The sequence below is a fragment of the Xenopus laevis genome, chromosome 7L (assembly GCF_017654675.1).
Source record: "Xenopus laevis strain J_2021 chromosome 7L, Xenopus_laevis_v10.1, whole genome shotgun sequence".
NCBI classification, from domain to species: Eukaryota; Metazoa; Chordata; class Amphibia; order Anura; family Pipidae; genus Xenopus; species Xenopus laevis.
In genome coordinates this window covers 128,776,789-128,794,874 of record NC_054383.1, presented here as the reverse complement: position 1 = coordinate 128,794,874, position 18,086 = coordinate 128,776,789, and the positions used below count along the sequence as shown (strand labels likewise).

Below are 18,086 nucleotides of genomic sequence, written 5' to 3'. Positions count from 1 at the left end.
CTCTCCAGGCACAGTATCTGGCTTCCCTGTGCTAGCTTGATCAAAATGATTGCTTTTGGTGGGCCTTCCAGTTTTCTGGACCCACAGGCAGTTGTAGGGTTGCCAGCTGCCTGCTTTTGATCCGGACAGCCTGTTTTTTGAAGAGCTGCCCTGGACAAAACTGCCTGCCCAGTTTTTCAAATTTCCTATAATTGACGCTGCGACCGACCAATTGCTGCATCATAGCCCCGCCCCTTGACATCATGACCCGCCCCCTGTCGCATCACTGTCCTGCCTTTCCCAGGCCCAGCTTTTATTGGTGTGCCAGAGAACATCCTTGTGCCACAGGATCTCTCATCACAAATTATGTGCCATTATATGGGACCATATAAAGGCACAAGGCTGCAGGCTGAGTTATACAGGGAACTCTGAGTATCACTCATGTATTATAAGGGATAATGTACCCCCTACTGTAAATGATAAGGATATTAGAAGTCACTGAGGGGTTCTGTGACCATATAAAGGCACAAGGCTGCAGGCTGAGTTATACAGGGAACTCTGAGTATCACTCATGTATTATAAGGGATAATGTAGCCCCTACTGTAAATGATAAGGATATTAGAAGTCACTGAGGGGTTCTGTGACCATATAAAGACACAAGGCTGCAGGCTGAGTTATACAGGGAACTCTGAGTATCACTTGTGTATTATAAGGTATAATGTACCCCCTACTGTAAATGATAAGGATATTAGAAGTCACTGAGGGGTTCTGTGACCATATAAAGGCACAAGGCTGCAGGCTGAGTTATACAGGGAACTCTGAGTATCACTCATGTATTATAAGGGATAATGTACCCCCTACTGTAAATGATAAGGATATTAGAAGTAACTGAAGGGTTCTGTGACCATATAAAGGCACAAGGCTGCAGGCTGAGTTATACAGGGAACTGAGTATCACTCATGTATTATAAGGGATAATGTACCCCCTATTGTAAATGATAAGGATATTAGAAGTCACTGAGGGGTTGTTCTGTGACCATATAAAGGCACAAGGCTGCAGGCTGAGTTATACAGGGAACTCTGAGTATCACTCATGTATTATAAGGGATAATGTACCCCCTAGTGCAGTGATCCCCAACCAGTTGCTCGCGAGCAACATATTACTCTCCAACCCCTTGGATGTTGCTCCCAGTGGCCTCAAAGCAGGTGATTATTTTTTTATTATTTGAATTCCAGGCTTGGAGGTGAGTTTTATTGCCTTAAAACCAGGTGTACTGCGACACAGATCCTCAATGTAGGTTGACAATCCACATAGGGGCTACTAAATGGCCAATCACAGCCCTCATTTGGTACTCATGCTAGTGTTGCTCCCCTACTCCTTTTACTTCTGAATGTTGCTCATGGGTTGTAAAGGTTGGGGATACCTGCTCTACTGTATATCCTGAGTATATTAGAAGTCACTGAGGGGTTCTGTGACCATATAAAGGCACAAGGCAGAGTTATACAGGGAACTCTGAGTATCACTCGTATTATAAGGGATAATGTACCCCCTACTGTAAATGATAAGGATATTAGAAGTCACTGAGTGGTTCTGTGACCATATAAAGGCACAAGGCTGTAGGCTGGGATGTAGAGGCAACTTGGTGAGGCCCATTTATCAAAATTCAAATGCTAGAGTTTTTAAAACCACAATAAACTCTTATTTCTCAAATGCCTCGTAATAAAAGATTGGAATATAAAGAGTACAAACAAAAGAAAAAACACTTAACGGTGCAATAAAAAATATGATGACCATGTAAAAATATAAATGTTCAGTCTATTTCTAGTCTAGCAACAACTGAGTTAGACGTGATTGAGCAGTGTTTAGATAAAAAAAAACAAATATATGATTGTTGTTATTACAATATTGGGGCTCATTTCTAAACTCTGAGCAGTGCAGAATTATTTGCATGGTGAACATAACTGCCTTGTGAAAATGACTATTTATAAAGCTGGACAACAAATTGATTCAATGTACAAACATAACTGCACAATTTTTATCTGCGCAAACATTGTCATGGCATAATTGCAAGTTGCACACACTCTGCATTTTAAGGTGGTGGAAAAGTTTTTACAAAATGCATCTTTACATTTGCAAAATTGGTGTCAGTGCCATATTGGTGCACAATGAGCACATGCAGTGAACACCCTTCTCGTGTGTAAGCCATTTGAGAATATTTGTGCACAATGAAACAGGAAGGACAGGCAGAATAGTGCAATGTTTAAAAGGGTGGTAAACTCTGCTGCACCGCACTGCTCACTGTTGTGTGTCTTTAGTAACATGTTTTTTTTCAGTAATGTAATGCAACAATGGAAATATGAAAAATTAATAGCCCTGTGTCTGAGGAAAAGTAGGGGATAAATAAAATCAATGTGGGTGAGGAGATATTGACTTACACTCAACATCCAGGGTGATGGTTTTCTTAGTGGAGACCCCACTGTAAGTCACTGTACATGTTAGTGAGCTCTTGTGATCTCCCTGGGATGGAGTAAAAGTGAGATCTGATGTGGAGGTGACTTTACCAGCCGTATTATTCTCCTTATAGTTATTTGTGTTCACTATGTTTCTAATTCCTTCCCATGTGATCATTCCCTTGCACCCTTGAGGTGCTGGATGAGACGTACAAGTCAGTGTTATTTGCTCCCCAGCGATCAGATTCCTCACAGGGGATATAGTCGGTTCTGGTAGATCTATAACAGAATTGGGAGATAAAAATGGAGCAGATATTAATGAGACATGTTTGCATTTTAATTAATTAGGGAAAATATTGTGGGTCTCTGCTGTAAATGATCCAACTAATTTTGATTATTTTGCACGTCATCACTTTCTAAATGACATAACGCATTTATACAAAGTATTTACAGTCTGTTATGGTCGTCACACTTACATCTAAGGGGGAGTTCACCTTTAAATTAGCATTAGTATGTTATAGATGGGTCAGTTGGTCTTCAATTTTTGTTTTGTACAATTTTGGAGTTATTAGACTTCTTGTCAAGCTGCAAATGAAAAAGTTGTCTGGTTCTCATGGAAATTGACTTGAGTAACAAAAAACAGATTTATTAGAGTTTTAATGTTATTTTTATTTTATTTTATTGTATTGATTGCTTTTCTAGTCAGACACTCACGTATTCATTTCCAATTCTGTTAAAGGGGTTGTTCAGCTTTCTAAATATTAGTTAAATCTTAGTACACTGTATGATGTAGAGAGTGATATTCTGGGACAGTTTGCAATTGGTTTTCATTTTTTATTATTTGTGGTTTTTGAGTTTTTTGAGCTTTTTATTCAGCAGCTCTCCAGTTTTCAAGTTCAGCCGTCTGGTTGCTAGGATCCAAATTACCCTAGCAACCATGCATTGATTTGAATAAGAGACTGGTATATGAATAGGAAAGGTCTAAATAGAAAGATCAGTAATAAAAAGCAATAACAACATATATGTAGCCTTACTGAGCATATTTAGGTGGGGTCAGTGAACCCCATTTGAAAGCTAGAAAGTGTTAGAAGAAGAAGGTCAATAATTTTTAAAATATTACAAAAAATAAGACCAATTGAAAAGTTGCTTAGAATTGGTCATTCATAATTTTAAACTTAAAGGTGAACCACCCTTTAATTAGCTGACTGCATTGTTGCTTGGGTAATTTTTTTTTCATAGTGCATACATATGCTAAGCAATATTTATATTTCCAATATACATAAATACATTTTTTTAAATTATTTTGCAGTTTTCTACATTGTTTATTCATTTCTCAGCAGCATCTGTGAAACCTTAGCAACTATTGTATCAAGTCTAACAGCTGCCTTAAATGAAACCCAGAGATTCTGCTCAGCAGGGACAAAGATAAGAAATGGATCAACTAAATGTATCAATTTAAATCAGTTACAGGGTCAGCGACCCCCCCACCCCCACCCCGAGCTGCTTCAGAAAGACATAAGAAGGTAAAAATTAAAGTTTATACTTCATATCAGAAAAATGATCACAAATAGAAAATTGTTAAGAATAGTAACTGAAAAAAGTGTTTATTTCTGGTGAAATATCTGAAACCAACTAAACCGAAAATAGTTTTGGAAGGTGAACAACCCCTTTAAAATTGCTACTAAGAGTGGAATTATGTCCCATGCTCTTTTCTACACTACTGGTTGTCACTATTGAAAGAAAATGGCAGAACACACACACACACACACACACACACACACACACACACACACACACACACACACACACACACACACACACACACACACACACACACACACACACACACACACACACACACACACACACACACACACACACACACACACACACACACACACACACACACACACACACACACACACACACACACACACACACATCTTTCCATGTGACATGAGTATAATGACATATTGTACAGATTATTCCCATCCCACTGTACATCCCACCTGTAATATTCACTGGTTTTCTCTTACTCACTTGTCACTGTCACACTCAGCTTGTATAAACTATAGGAATATTTATAGTATCTGTCTTCAAATTGGAATACATAGATCCCTTGATCCTCTGGTTGTGCTTTGCTGATAGAGAATGAACAGTCTCCTTCATGTACTTTCCCAGTCAAGGTGAATCTGCCTTTTGTTCTCTGAGAAACCTTAGAGGCATCTGTAGAGGCAACAATGTCACTAATGTCTGTTCTCCTCCACATCCCTGTGACTCTTGGAGATAAAGTTCTATATGAAGAAATGGTAAATCTACAGGGAATTTCCACACACAGACCAGATGCCACTGACACTGACCGCTGGGCACATAGAATATCACTTGGTGTTTGACTGCCAGCTCCTGTGAAAAAACAACAAATGAAATATAGTAATACATATAAAAAATATATTTTAGGCTGAAATATGAATTAACTAAATCAGCTGGTCTTCTAGTTTAGGGTTTTGAATGATTTCTTACTCTGTATCTCTACACTTTGTTGTGTAAAATTATATCAGGTCATGGCCCCAGCAACCAAAATATGTTCTTTGACCATACAAACCACTGATTAGCAAAAAAAACTACCAAAAATCTTTTGAAATGAAGACTTTTTACAAATTGTTTTACTATGCCGTCTCCATAGTAGTGGCAGACTCAGCATATGCCACTATACTGTATGTGCTCATATCTGTCCTGGGCCCCTTATTATTCTCCCTCTATACTTCCTCACCAAACTTATCAACTTGTATGGTTTCCATTACCACCTCTATGCTGACAATACTCAGATCTATCTCTCATCTCCTGATCTCAACCCAGAACTCCTAACTCGAGTATCTTCCTGCCTGTCCGCTATCTCTACTTGGATATCACTACGCTACCATAAATTAAACCTCTCTAAAACTGAAACGGTTCTCTTTCTCCAACTAACACCAGTAACATCCCGGAAGTATCCATCATAGTTAACAATTCCACTATCACCCCCTCTCCCCAGGACTGATGCCTTGGGGTTATCCTAGATTCTGCCCTGTCCTTCACTCCTCATATCCAGTCACTTATTAAATCATGTCACTTTCACCTGAGGAACATATCCAAAATATCATTTATCACCCAAGTTGCCCCAAAATGATTATTCACTCTCTTATCATATCACGTCTAGACAACTGTAACTCTCTATTAATTGGCCTCCCCCTCCAGAGACTGTCACCTCTCCAGTCCATAATGAACACTGCTGCGAGGCTCATACACCTCAGCAACCGCTCCTCCTCTGCCTCACCATTCTGTCAATCCCTACACTGGCTTCCGCTAACCTTCAGAATAAAATTCAAATTAATGACCCTGACATTCAAAGCACTTCATAACTCTGCCCCACCCTACATCTCTGAACTCATCTCTATATACTCACCCACTCGCTTACTACGCTCCTCTACTGACCTGCTACTCAACTCTTCTCTCATTACCTCCTCACACACTCGTCGCATTCAAGACTTTACAAGTGCTGCACCCCTCCTCTGGAACTCTCTCCCACGGTCTGTCCGACTTTCTCCCAACCTTTCTGCTTTCAAGAAATCTCTTAAAATGCACTTGTTTAAAGAAGCCTTCCCTCACTCTGCTAGACTACCAAATGCTATACCACATACCATACCACATCTCTTACCCACTCAAGTCTGATCTTGCCCACTCCCACACCTTGTGTCTTATTCCCTTCCATTTAGATTGTAAACTCTTTCTGCACAGGGCCTTCCTCACCTTTTGTACCTGTATTGGTTGTGATGTATGTAACTCCATATATTCTATGTATATAATTCTTGTGATTTAGTTGTATAAACACATTTAGTCTACAGTGCTGTGTAATATGTTGGCACATGTTAATAATATGCCCCAGCCCAAAAAAGAGGGATCATTTATCAACACAGCATCCAATTAGCAATGACCATGAATCATTCTGGTAAAAGTTACTTTCTATCTGCCATTGAAACAATTGATGTGTTATATTGTGCTAAACATTAACATTGCCCAATAATATGTCTTGGGGCTTTGGTGAGAAAAATCTTTCCATGTGACATGAGTATAATGACATATTGTACAGATTAGTCCCATCCCACTGTACATCCCACCTGTAATATTCACTGGTTTTCTCTTACTCACTTGTCACTGTCACACTCAGCTTGTATAAACTATAGGAATATTTAATGTCTCTGTCTTCAAATTGGAATACATAGATCCCTTGATCCTCTGGTTGTGCATTGCTGATAGAGAATGAACAGTCTCCTTCATGTACTTTCCCAGTCAAGGTGAATCTGCCTTTTGTTCTGTCAGAAACCTTAGAGGCATCTGTAGAGGCTGCAACAATGTCACTAATGTCTGTTCTCCTCCACATCCCTGTGACTCTTGGAGATAAAGTTCTATATGAAGAAATGGTAAATCTACAGGGAATTTCCACACACAGACCAGATTCCACTGACACTGACCGCTGGGCACATAGAGTATCACTTGGTGTTTGACTGCCAGCTTCTGTGAAAACAACAACAAATGGAATATAGTAATACATATAAAAAATATATTTTAGGCTGAAATATGAATTAACTAAATCAGCTGGTCTTCTTGTTTAGGGTTTTGAATGATTTCTTACTCTGTATCTCTACACTTTGTTGTGTAAAATTATATCAGGTCATGGCCCCAGCAACCAAAATATGTTCTTTGGCCATACAAACCACTGATTAGCAAAAAAAACTACAAAAAATCTTTTGAAATGAAGACTTTTTACAAATTGTTTTACTATGCCGTCTCCATAGTAGACCAGTGGCAGACTCAGCATATGCCACTATACTGTATGTGCTCATATCTGTCCTGGGCCCCTTATTATTCTCCCTCTATACTTCCTCACCAAACTTATCAACTCGTATGGTTTCCACTACCACCTCTATGCTGACAATACTCAGATCTATCTCTCCTCTCCTGATCTCAACCCAGAACTCCTAACTCGAGTATCTTCCTGCCTGTCCGCTATCTCTACTTGGATATCACTACGCTACCATAAATTAAACCTCTCTAAAACTGAAACGGTTCTCTTTCTCCAACTAACACCAGTAACATCCCGGAAGTATCCATCATAGTTAACAATTCCACTAACATCCCCTCTCCCCAGGACTGATGCCTTGGGGTTATCCTAGATTCTGCCCTGTCCTTCACTCCTCATATCCAGTCACTTATTAAATCATGTCACTTTCACCTGAGGAACATATCCAAAATATCATTTATCACCCAAGTTGCCCCAAAATTATTATTCACTCTCTTATCATATCACGTCTAGACGACTGTAACTCTCTATTAATTGGCCTTCCCCACCAGAGACTGTCACTTCTCCAGTCCATAATGAACACTGCTGCGAGGCTCATACACCTCAGCAACCGCTCCTCCTCTGCCTCACCATTCTGTCAATCCCTACACTGGCTTCCGCTAACCTTCAGAATAAAATTCAAATTAATGACCCTGACATTCAAAGCACTTCATAACTCTGCCCCACCCTACATCTCTGAACTCATCTCTATATACTCACCCACTCGCTTACTACGCTCCTCTACTGACCTGCTACTCAACTCTTCTCTCATTACCTCCTCACATGCTCATTCAAGACTTTGCAAGGGCTGCACCCCTCCTCTGGAACTCTCTCCCACGGTCTGTCCGACTTTCTCCCAACCTTTCCGCTTTCAAGAAATCTCTTAAAATGCACTTGTTTAAAGAAGCCTTCCCTCACTCTGCTAAACTACCAAATGCTATACCACATACCATACCACATCTCTTACCCACTCAAGTCTGATCTTGCCCACTCCCACACCTTGTGTCTTATTCCCTTCCCTTTAGATTGTAAACTCTTTCTGCACAGGGCCTTCCTCACCTTTTGTACCTGTATTGGTTGTGATGTATGTAACTAAATATGTTCTATGTATATAATTCTTGTGATTTAGTTGTATAAACACATTTCGTCTACAGTGCTGTGTAATATGTTGGCACATGTTAATAATATGCCCCAGCCCAAAAAAGAGGGATCATTTATTAACACAGCATCCAATTAGCAATGACCATGAATCATTCTGGTAAAAGTTACTTTCTATCTGCCATTGAAACAATTGATGTGTTATATTGTGCTAAACATTGACATTGCCCAATAATATGTCTTGGGGCTTTGGTGAGAAAAATCTTTCCATGTGACATGAGTATAATGACATATTGTACAGATTAGTCCCATCCCACTGTACATCCCACCTGTAATATTCACTGGTTTTCTCTTACTCACTTGTCACTGTCACACTGAGCAGGTACCAGCTATAGGAAAATCTAAGGTCTCCATCTTCAAATCGGAATTCATAATCTCCTTGATCCTCTGGTTGTGCATTACTGATAGAGAATGAACAGTCTCCTCCATGTACTTTCCCAGTCAAGGTGAATCTGCCTTTTGTTCTCTCAGAAACCTTAGAGGCATCTGTAGAGGCTGCAACAATGTCACTAATGTCTGTTCTCCTCCAAATCCCTGTGACTCTTGGAGATAAAATTCTACTGGCAGAAATGGTAAATGTACAGGGAATTTCCACACAGAGACCAGATGCCACTGACACTGACTCCTGGGCATTTAGTCTGTAACCCTCCAGTTGACAGTCAGCACCTGTGGAAAAAATATGTAGATTTGTGACTGTATTTTTGTGAGTGCGCCTGTCTGTGTATTCAAAGCAGAGGAACAATGAAGGGAAATGAAAAAAATGAATTAACGTTCATATAAATAAATACACACAATGAATATGTAACCCTTTCATGGTACTGATCTCCACTGGGGCACTAACAAAGTAGATCCCAAGCCTCCACTAAGTGGAACATTTGTAGGGGTTGGATATGTTAATTGTTTCCTCTACGGCTGAACTAGGTAAATGGGGGGCATACAACTCCCTCAGGAGTACAGTAGCAGTACTTGAAATAAAACGCAAGCCACACAATATATAAATATGCCCTTAAATGTAATATTTTAGCAATAAAAGCTCAAACATACCACATATAATACTAGGGAGTGGGCACACTGTGGCTCTGCTACTGATACCAATGTTGTATAATAAGGCTTTTGTGATGCACCCGAAGGTGTATAAACAAAGTGTTTTCTAATTCTCAGTGATAATGAAATAATAACAGATCCTTTGAGGCAGAGCCATGCAGGGTGTCAGATTTAAAGGAGAACAAAAGCTTAAATCATTGGAGATGTGCCAAAATGTTAGCCCCTCTTCTTAGACATAATAATCCCTTACCTAATATGAAAGTTTAATCGCTCAAAGTCACAAATTAGGCTACCCTGTAGCCTTATTCAATTACCTTATAAATAAAGATTAAATTATAAAGTGCAGTGCTAATTTAATCTTTATTTATAAGGTAATTGAATAAGGCTACAGGGTATCCTAATTCGTGACTGCTGTTATTTGAGCGATTAAGCGGGGTACTTTTTCTCCTTCTTTCTAATTTGCAATTTAATAAGTACTGATTTAGGTCAGACCTCTGCGTTAATCCAGGGGAAAAAATCTGTATTATTATACAAGGGAATCACTGGTGTGTTTGGGTTTTCCCTTACCTAATACATCAGGCCAGTACTCCTGTTAACAAAAAAAACGCACTGGCCAGTGGTACTTCTGTGGAACATCTTTTGGAACAATCTTCCTCTTCTTTTTTCTTCTTCACTCTGGGTGTGGACAGTTGCATGTGCAGTAGAGTAAAAAGGTGGCTTTTTGCTGTTATGTTTAGTTTCTTCACTGCTACACATGCATCTTCCTGGACCCAAACAGAGACAGAAAAAGATGGCAAGGATGTGCTTCTTCAGTTATACCCCTGGTTGGTGCAGCTTTTAGTGAACAGAAATACTTGCCTACCCATTCTCAACCTTGGCCCAACCTAGCCCGATGTTGAGAACAGCATTCACCTTTCCAAATCAGTTATGGACCCACCCCGTCGTGGTTGATGTCACTGGAATGGGCTCCATGAAGTTCCACTGTTCCACACAAAAAGTTATGTGTGTTGCGGCGGGGCAAGTACAGCCCAACCCCAACCCAATCATTAGTACCTCACATTTTGGCATTCACCAGGTGATTTAGCATTTCATTCTCCTTTAACCCACACTGCAGTAATGAACGTTTTTCTAAAATCCTGAGGAGATTCAATGGAGGTGTCAAGGTGGTTGATGGAAATCCACAATCGGGATCCATTGTACATGCTGGGCACACACTACAGGGCTGAAGTCCCAAATATACTACAGGCAATAACATAATAACTTGCTGAACTAGTCCCAGTCACTAAGGTGGCTGAAAAATCAAAGGACATGTAAAGTCAAAAAATAAGAGCAGGTGGCCCTGTTTAAAATCAGAAATGAGAACCACTTTAATAAAAACACAGTCATTTGTATTAAATTTCCCTTAATATTATCTATTTATAGAACCATTAGACTGCTCTTCTTATGCCCAAATTAACTTGGGTGGGTAACCTTCTATAGTACATAGAGCTGAATTTCGTTGTCATATGCAGTGGAAGCAGTTCCCATTGGCAGCTATTTACTAATCCTCCCGTGAACAGATAAACAGTTCAATAACCTCCCCCAGCAGAACCCCCCCCCCCCACTGGTGGCCCAGCAGTGCTGATTTTTCCTCATGGATAAAAATACCCTGGGAAGATGTGGCCTGTATTATATTGCATATTTTTATTAATGAATTACATTCTCCCATTTAAAAAGGAAAGGGTCTCCTGAGATGCCAGGAAATATTTTGCATTCCTGTCCTTACCACTTTCCATGAGCAGATAAGGACTGTAGAGCAATTGGACAGGCACTCAAAGGAACAATCCTCCACCCAGATGTGTAAACAAAAATTTATTTTATTCAGTATCCATGGAACAGCCTTAAACGTTTCATATCAACACGAATACTTAATCATAGACACCTTAAGAATCAGTGTTGTTACGAAACGAGTAAGGCTGTGCTATGGATACTGAATAAAATACATTTTCGTTTACACATCTGTGTGGAGGATTGTTCCATTGAGTGCCTGTCCAATTGCTCAACGGTCCTTATCCGCTCCCTTAGCTGAAGGTTCAGGGCATTGCACCTGTACCTCCTCATATACTGGTTGAGTCAACTATGACCTTTGTTTTCCTTGATATAGACTTTCCACGAGTCCTATGTGCCTCCCCAACCCCTCATGTATATACAGTGCAGACAAGCACAGGCAACATTGTATTCATGGTGACAGTGTAGGTCCTAGTACTCCAAGCTCTGCTGGTGGGACAAGGTGCAAAATGCTTAAGTAAATGAACCCTCTAATGTTTAACCCTATACACAGCGAAACACAGAGGCTCATACTCACCCTTCCAAGGCAAGGACAAGAGAAGGAACACAACCACAAACCCATGTTGGCAAATCTGAGGCTGTATGTGCCCCATCCTGATGTTTATTGGTGTTTCCAAGGCAGTGAGCGGTCAATCAGATTAGATCTATTAGATCACACTGGTCTTAGCTGAATCCATCATTAAATCATTCTCTGTCTGTGTACAAATAAGTGATATCTGTGATTGGTTATATTTTATGGTCACTATTATTATTATTATTATATAAAGTTGGTAAAGTAGGTAGGTAAAGACTACTTCACTCCAAATTGCAGGACCAGATCATCATCATCATCATTTATTTATATAGCGCCGATAAGATACGCAGTGCTTTACCTTGGTTATAACAAACAGGGAAAAAATGGTGGATAACAAACAAGGGTTACAGAGTACAATAGGATTAGAGGGCCCTACAAATTAGAGTTTACAAACTAAAGGTCAGGGTACAATTGAGACATTAGGATTTTAGAAACAAATGTATGATTTATGATACAGCAATGATTGATTAATTAAGGTACATTGAATAAGCTTCTTTAAACAGGTGGGTCTTAAAGGAGCTTTTAAAAGTTTGGAAATAAGGAGAAAGTCTGACAGCTCGAGGCAGAGAGTTCCAGAGAAAAGCAGAAGCCCAAGAGAATGTGCAGAAGTGATGAGAGGAGAAGAGAGACGAAGATCAGAAGCAGAGTGAAAGTTGCGTGAAGGAGAGTATTTGGAGATCAGAGATGAAATATGTGGAGGGGCTTCACTGTTAAGGGCCTTAAATGTGAGAGTGAGTAGTTTGGATTTGATTCTAGAGGAGATTGGGAGCCAGTGAAGGGACATACTAATGGGAGCAGCTAATGTTAAGCGGTGAGATATATGAATGAGATGAGAGACTGAATACGTGTTTTGGTTGATTCTGAACTGAGATATGGTCGTATTCTGGCAATGTTGCACAGTTAACTATGACAAGATTTTGCAAGTGTTGTATCTGTTGATTCTCCACCTCTCCCCATGCACTTGGACCACTGAAGTCTCCTGCTGAACCTACATGCCTGTTTGTTGATGGCTCCATTTCTGCCCCCACTTGGCACCTACTCCAGACCTCCCGCTGTTCTCCACAGCCATCCCTTCTGTGCTTCCTGAACCTCATCATTGCCACCACCTCTCTTCTGCTCTCCATCTAGCAGTGCAAGAAGATGCTTCTGTAATTTATTCCTGGTTGTGGTCCATGACAGCCTCCCAGATGCCAAACAGCATTACTTACAGAGGGTCTGCCATCCAAGCTGTTCATTCCCTGTGCTTCTCATAAGATCTTTCTAATCCCCAGACATTATTCCTTTTAAAGGTCCCTATTCCATACCTCTGAACTCACTACAATTCCCATTTTGCTTAAAACCCCTTAAAAAACCATCCCCAAGACATGGCCCAAATTGCTCCACCAGCTTCCCAGAGGCTTGCTCCTTTGTGGCCCCTGTATTAAATAATTATATGTTTTTCAAAACCACTCAATTTCAATTATCACAATGTCCTAATTCTATCAGCCCTATAAAAATATATTTAAAAAAATAACAGAAATATAACCTACTGGGGTGATTTCCGTTTGGCTCCTATTCACTATCTTACCAAAAAAGGTCAACTTTTGTCATTTGAGGAGCTACAACGAAAACTGCTCCTTCCGAAAATGGTGTTTTACCAATATCTGCAGATAAGACACTATTTGTGGTCGACTGGCTGTATCCCGCTGAGGAAACCAACTGCGCTGGAATGCTGGCTAACTACCCTAGCACCTCTGAAAGGGGGAATATCACTTTGGTACAAAACGCTCCAACCTTCTATTGAGATTAAAAGCACTTCCACAATCCTCAAGTGGGAGAAAAGATTGAACATATCTTTATCTGAGGACGAATGGTTGCATGTATTTTCTACTCCTACCAAAGTCTCTAAATGTATTACTCACCTGGAGACCTCAAGGAAAATATTATATGATTGGTATATGACCCCCAGTAAACTCCACCGCATCTACAAGAATGTACTCAATACGTGCTGGAGGGGATGTCACCAGAAAGGTGATATGCTTCATATCTGGTGGGGATGCCCTAAGCTCCAGCAATTATGGCAACAATTGGAGGCCTATTGCAACGCTCAGTTGAACTTACAAATAAAGTTTACCCCAGAAACTATTCTCTTGGGCCTTCTGGATCCGAACGTTCCAAAGGAGTCATGCACAACCCTACACCACCTGATCTTTGCGGTCAGGCGATTGATTGCAAGGCAATGGAAGTCCGTCAAGGTTCCCACAGTTCAACAGATTATCAAGGAATTGGACATTCATTATCAATATGAGAAATTGGCTGCATTGGCTACGTCTAGTGCAGCTAAATTTTATAGGAATTGGGAGAAATGGTCCTCCGACAGACACAGGCTGGTTTACAATAATCCTCCGCTTACGGTATCCTAGGAACGCATACCCCCTACCCAAACCCCCCCTCTATCTTTCCTCCTTCTATACTGCGCTTTTGTATTTTATTTTATTTTCCCCTTTATTGCATTTATGTGTACTGTTTTTCTTTTGAAACTCAATAAAAAGACACATTTAAAAAAAAAAAATAACAGAAATATGTTCTATAAATACAATAGCAGCTACGGTACTTACTTTATATGCCTTTCCTACAAACCAGAACTCCAAAATATACAGCAAATATTCAGCATTACAGTATTTGCGCAAAAAAGCAAGAAAAAAAATCCCCATCAATTGCTTATTCCTAGGTCATATGTACCCTGCACTTTCTAAGACCCAGTCTGAACAACAAGGTGGAATAAATTAGGGTTGTTTTGAATGTAAAATCCATTTGGCTAAATAAAAGTGTGAATATTTGTACCTTACCCTGTTCCATGGAAATATTCTTCTATTTCTCTCATTGTTTCTCCTCTCTCTCCTGACACAATGCTCTCCTCTCCTCTTGACTTACATTCTATTTAGCTTTTCTCATTTATATCTCCTCTAGTCATTTCTCTTTATTCTTCTGCTTTTGTTATCTTGCCCCAAACAATATTCTCTTGTGCTCCCTGTTATGTATTTGTTGCTTAATGTACAAAAGCAGAAGTAGAACAGTGACCACTGAGTTCATATGTATCACACATTTGTTCTGCAAAATACTCAGGAACCAAGAGACTACTTGAGAGAGAAGCCACAATTATAATTGTATTTTGTAAGAAAACAGCAATTCCATTTCCAATGAAATGTTGCTCAGTGGTATCGTCATACTTCATGTACATTTCAAGTTTTAGTCTACGGATAACACTTTTTAGAATGCTATTCAGTTTAGGATTTTTGGCTCCAGAATAGAAATCATGCAATTTTATGATTTATCATTTTCTCTGTGTTTTAGTATTAAGGTGCATAACAATATTTGTTTATAAATGTAATACTAAATGTAATCACAGCTAATTAATTTTTGTTGGAGTTTGTCCCTATCCCTAGCTATATGGTGGTAACCCCTCTCTAATGTTTCTTCATGGGCAAATTTTTATTGTCATCTTTTTCATTGTCATCTGAAACAGTCATTTTGACCAAACTGGGGTATTTCAAAAGCACTTTATTTGACACTTTATTTTAATGCTGATCCACTAAAAAGTGTACTAATCTCAAATACTACTGTCTTTTTGGGACCTATACGACTGAGCTCTTTTGCAGAGACACAAAATAATCTATTTAAAAATGTTCTTCCTGTATTTCAAGAACATTTTTGTTTCTGTTCTCAATTTGTTCAGCTTAAGAGTGAGCTTATTCTCTTCCACTGAAAGAAAATGACATTCATTTTAGCAATGGTTGTGATTCCACTTCCCTGAGATGTTTGTTGTCATGAATGAAAAATAAAATGAGCGCATTTCAGCTGCAGGGTTTGATATATAATCAGCAGATCTAGCAATACTGTATTGGCAGCCATTTAGGTAAGGCCCAGCCATGATTACTTTGTAAATGAGCAGGAAGACAGTATATATAGTTAGATGGGGCACTTTATTTGTATATGTGCACACTTAGGGGCAGATTTATCAAAGGTTGAAGTGAAAATTCGAATTAAAAAAATTCAAATTTTGAGCTAATTTTTGAGTACTTGGACTAGAAAAAAATTCAAAAATTCAAATTTTGAAATTTATCATGTACTGTCGCTTTAAAAATTCGACGTCAACCATTTACCATCTAAAACCAGCCGAATTGCTGTTTTAGCCTATGGGGGACCTGATAGAATGTATTTGGAGTCGAATTGAATGCGCTATTACTTCAATTCGTACAATTCGAATTTGATTGAAAATTGACCTATTCGATTGAAAATGGACTTATTCAGCCAAAAAAAACTTTGATTTAATTTCGGTTGGTCTTTTTGAATTTCGAAGTTTTTCAAATTTCGAAATTTGTCCCTTGATAAATCTGCCCCTTAATTTTGAACTCCCTTATTTTTAGTGATGTATAGATTGGACATTGAGTTTTACTTGATTTGTTGCCATAGCTGGTTGGCAGTTAAAGCAGAATTTTCTGTTTAGACTTTTTCATGTTTCTCCTCTGTGGGAAGAAAGAAGAAAGTTAATGGTATGTGTCAGTCCAACTCCCCAAAACTCAGAACCAGGTCAGGGAGATTTTTCACCCAAGAAAAGGATGCCAATGTGTGCCCCACTCAAACTGAGCCTGAACATTGACCTGTCTAATACACTTACGAAACATTGTAAAATTGATCCTCAGATCCCAAAAAGAAGACCAAACGAGAATTAGTGTTTCATAACATTAAGGGGCCGATTCATCAATAGTCGAATATCGAGGGTTAATTAACCCTCGATATTCGACTGGGAACTAAAATCGTTCGACTTCGAATATCGAAGTCGAACGATTTTGCGCAAATCCTGCGATCGATCGATCGAAGGATTTTTCGTTCGATCGAACGATTAAATCCTTCGAATCGAACGATTCGAAGGATTTGAATCCAACGATCGAAGGAAAATCCTTCGATCAAAAAATCACAGGCAAGCCTATGGGGACCTTCCCCATAGGCTAACATTGACTTCGGTAGGTTTTATCTACCGAAGTAGGTGGTCGAAGTATTTTTTAAAGAGACAGTACTTCGATTATCGAATGGTCGAATAGTCGAACGATTTTTACTTCGAATTGTTCGAATTCGAACGAATTTAACCATTTCAATGGTCGAAGTACCCAAAAAATACTTCGAAATTCGAAGTTTTTTACATTCGAATTCTTCACTCGAATTTTGTAAATCTGCCCCTAAGTGTCCCACCTGTGAATAAAATTATATTTTTTATATTTATAATAATTTTAGTAGATTAAGGATATATTCAGTGACAATTTAATGGTTTCTGGTCTTTGAAGATTAAAGGCACGTGAAACAATGACATAATCTAACACAAACCTACATTCTCAAAACTGTATACACACATACTTTATACATAATGACATGGCCATATAAACTCATTATATTCAGAGGGCTACTTATTCAGCATGATAACTAGTTAGGGTCAATACCAATCAGGAAAAGCAGTACAAATTCAGGAGACGAGAGAGTAGTCGAGGTCACAGCCAAAAACCAAACAGGAACACTGTACACAATCAGAATTCAAAGAGCGATCAAGAACAGGCTAGGGTCAGGTCACGCGGAACACAAGAGATGGTCAGGGACAGGCAATCTTTAGGAACAGGTTTAAACAGACTTGGAATTGTACCAGGAACGATAGAAAATAGATACGTTGGGCAGCAGGTTAGCAAGCTCAAACCCTGTAAATATTTTAATTTTGCTGCGCAATAATGTTACGTGACGCCTTGAATAAGGCTGGAGTGCGGCGCCCGGAGGAAGAACAGCGGACGTCACCACAGTAAGTGCAGCAAGCGTCTCTGCCTCCCCACTGGACCACCAGGTATTACACCTTCAGTTTATATTTTTTCAGGGGTTCAGAAAAAAAGAGTGTAAACCCCAGGAAAATGTAAAATCAGGAAAATGTGCAAAAGTGGGCATGTCACTCACACATAAAAATCTGTATAATGAAAGTCCTTAATGAATTAGTGATGAGCGAATCTGTCCTGTTTCACTTTGACGAAACAATTTGTGAAACTCCAAAAACATTTGTAAAACGGTGAAAAATTTTGACCCGCGTCAATTTAAACGTGAGTGACAGTTTTTATCCAAATGCATTAAAGTCAATAGGGCCCAAATAATTTTGACACGAGTCAAT

The 18,086-nt window shown here is 39.3% G+C and overlaps 1 protein-coding gene across 4 annotated transcripts in view; it reads right to left on the bottom strand.

Annotated features, from left to right (window-relative positions):
• LOC108695944 (sialic acid-binding Ig-like lectin 12) overlaps window positions 1-14,945 on the bottom strand; it is a 29,525-nt gene extending 14,580 nt beyond the window's left edge. For 3 of the 4 annotated variants that reach the window (XM_041569701.1, XM_041569703.1, XM_041569704.1), the window contains exons 1-6: window positions 14,737-14,945; window positions 11,852-12,029; window positions 8,764-9,129; window positions 6,615-6,980; window positions 4,470-4,832; window positions 2,415-2,708 (exon numbers count right to left, since the gene is read on the bottom strand). In XM_041569701.1, coding sequence (XP_041425635.1) covers window positions 2,415-2,708; window positions 4,470-4,832; window positions 6,615-6,980; window positions 8,764-9,129; window positions 11,852-11,927 — 1,465 coding nt within the window. In that variant the 5' untranslated portion in view covers window positions 11,928-12,029; window positions 14,737-14,945. Of the gene's footprint in view, window positions 1-2,414; window positions 2,709-4,469; window positions 4,833-6,614; window positions 6,981-8,763; window positions 9,130-11,851; window positions 12,030-14,731 lie in introns of all 4 variants that reach the window. The other variant, XM_041569702.1, reaches the window with a different exon arrangement.
• Between the last annotated feature and the right edge of the window lie 3,141 nt (window positions 14,946-18,086).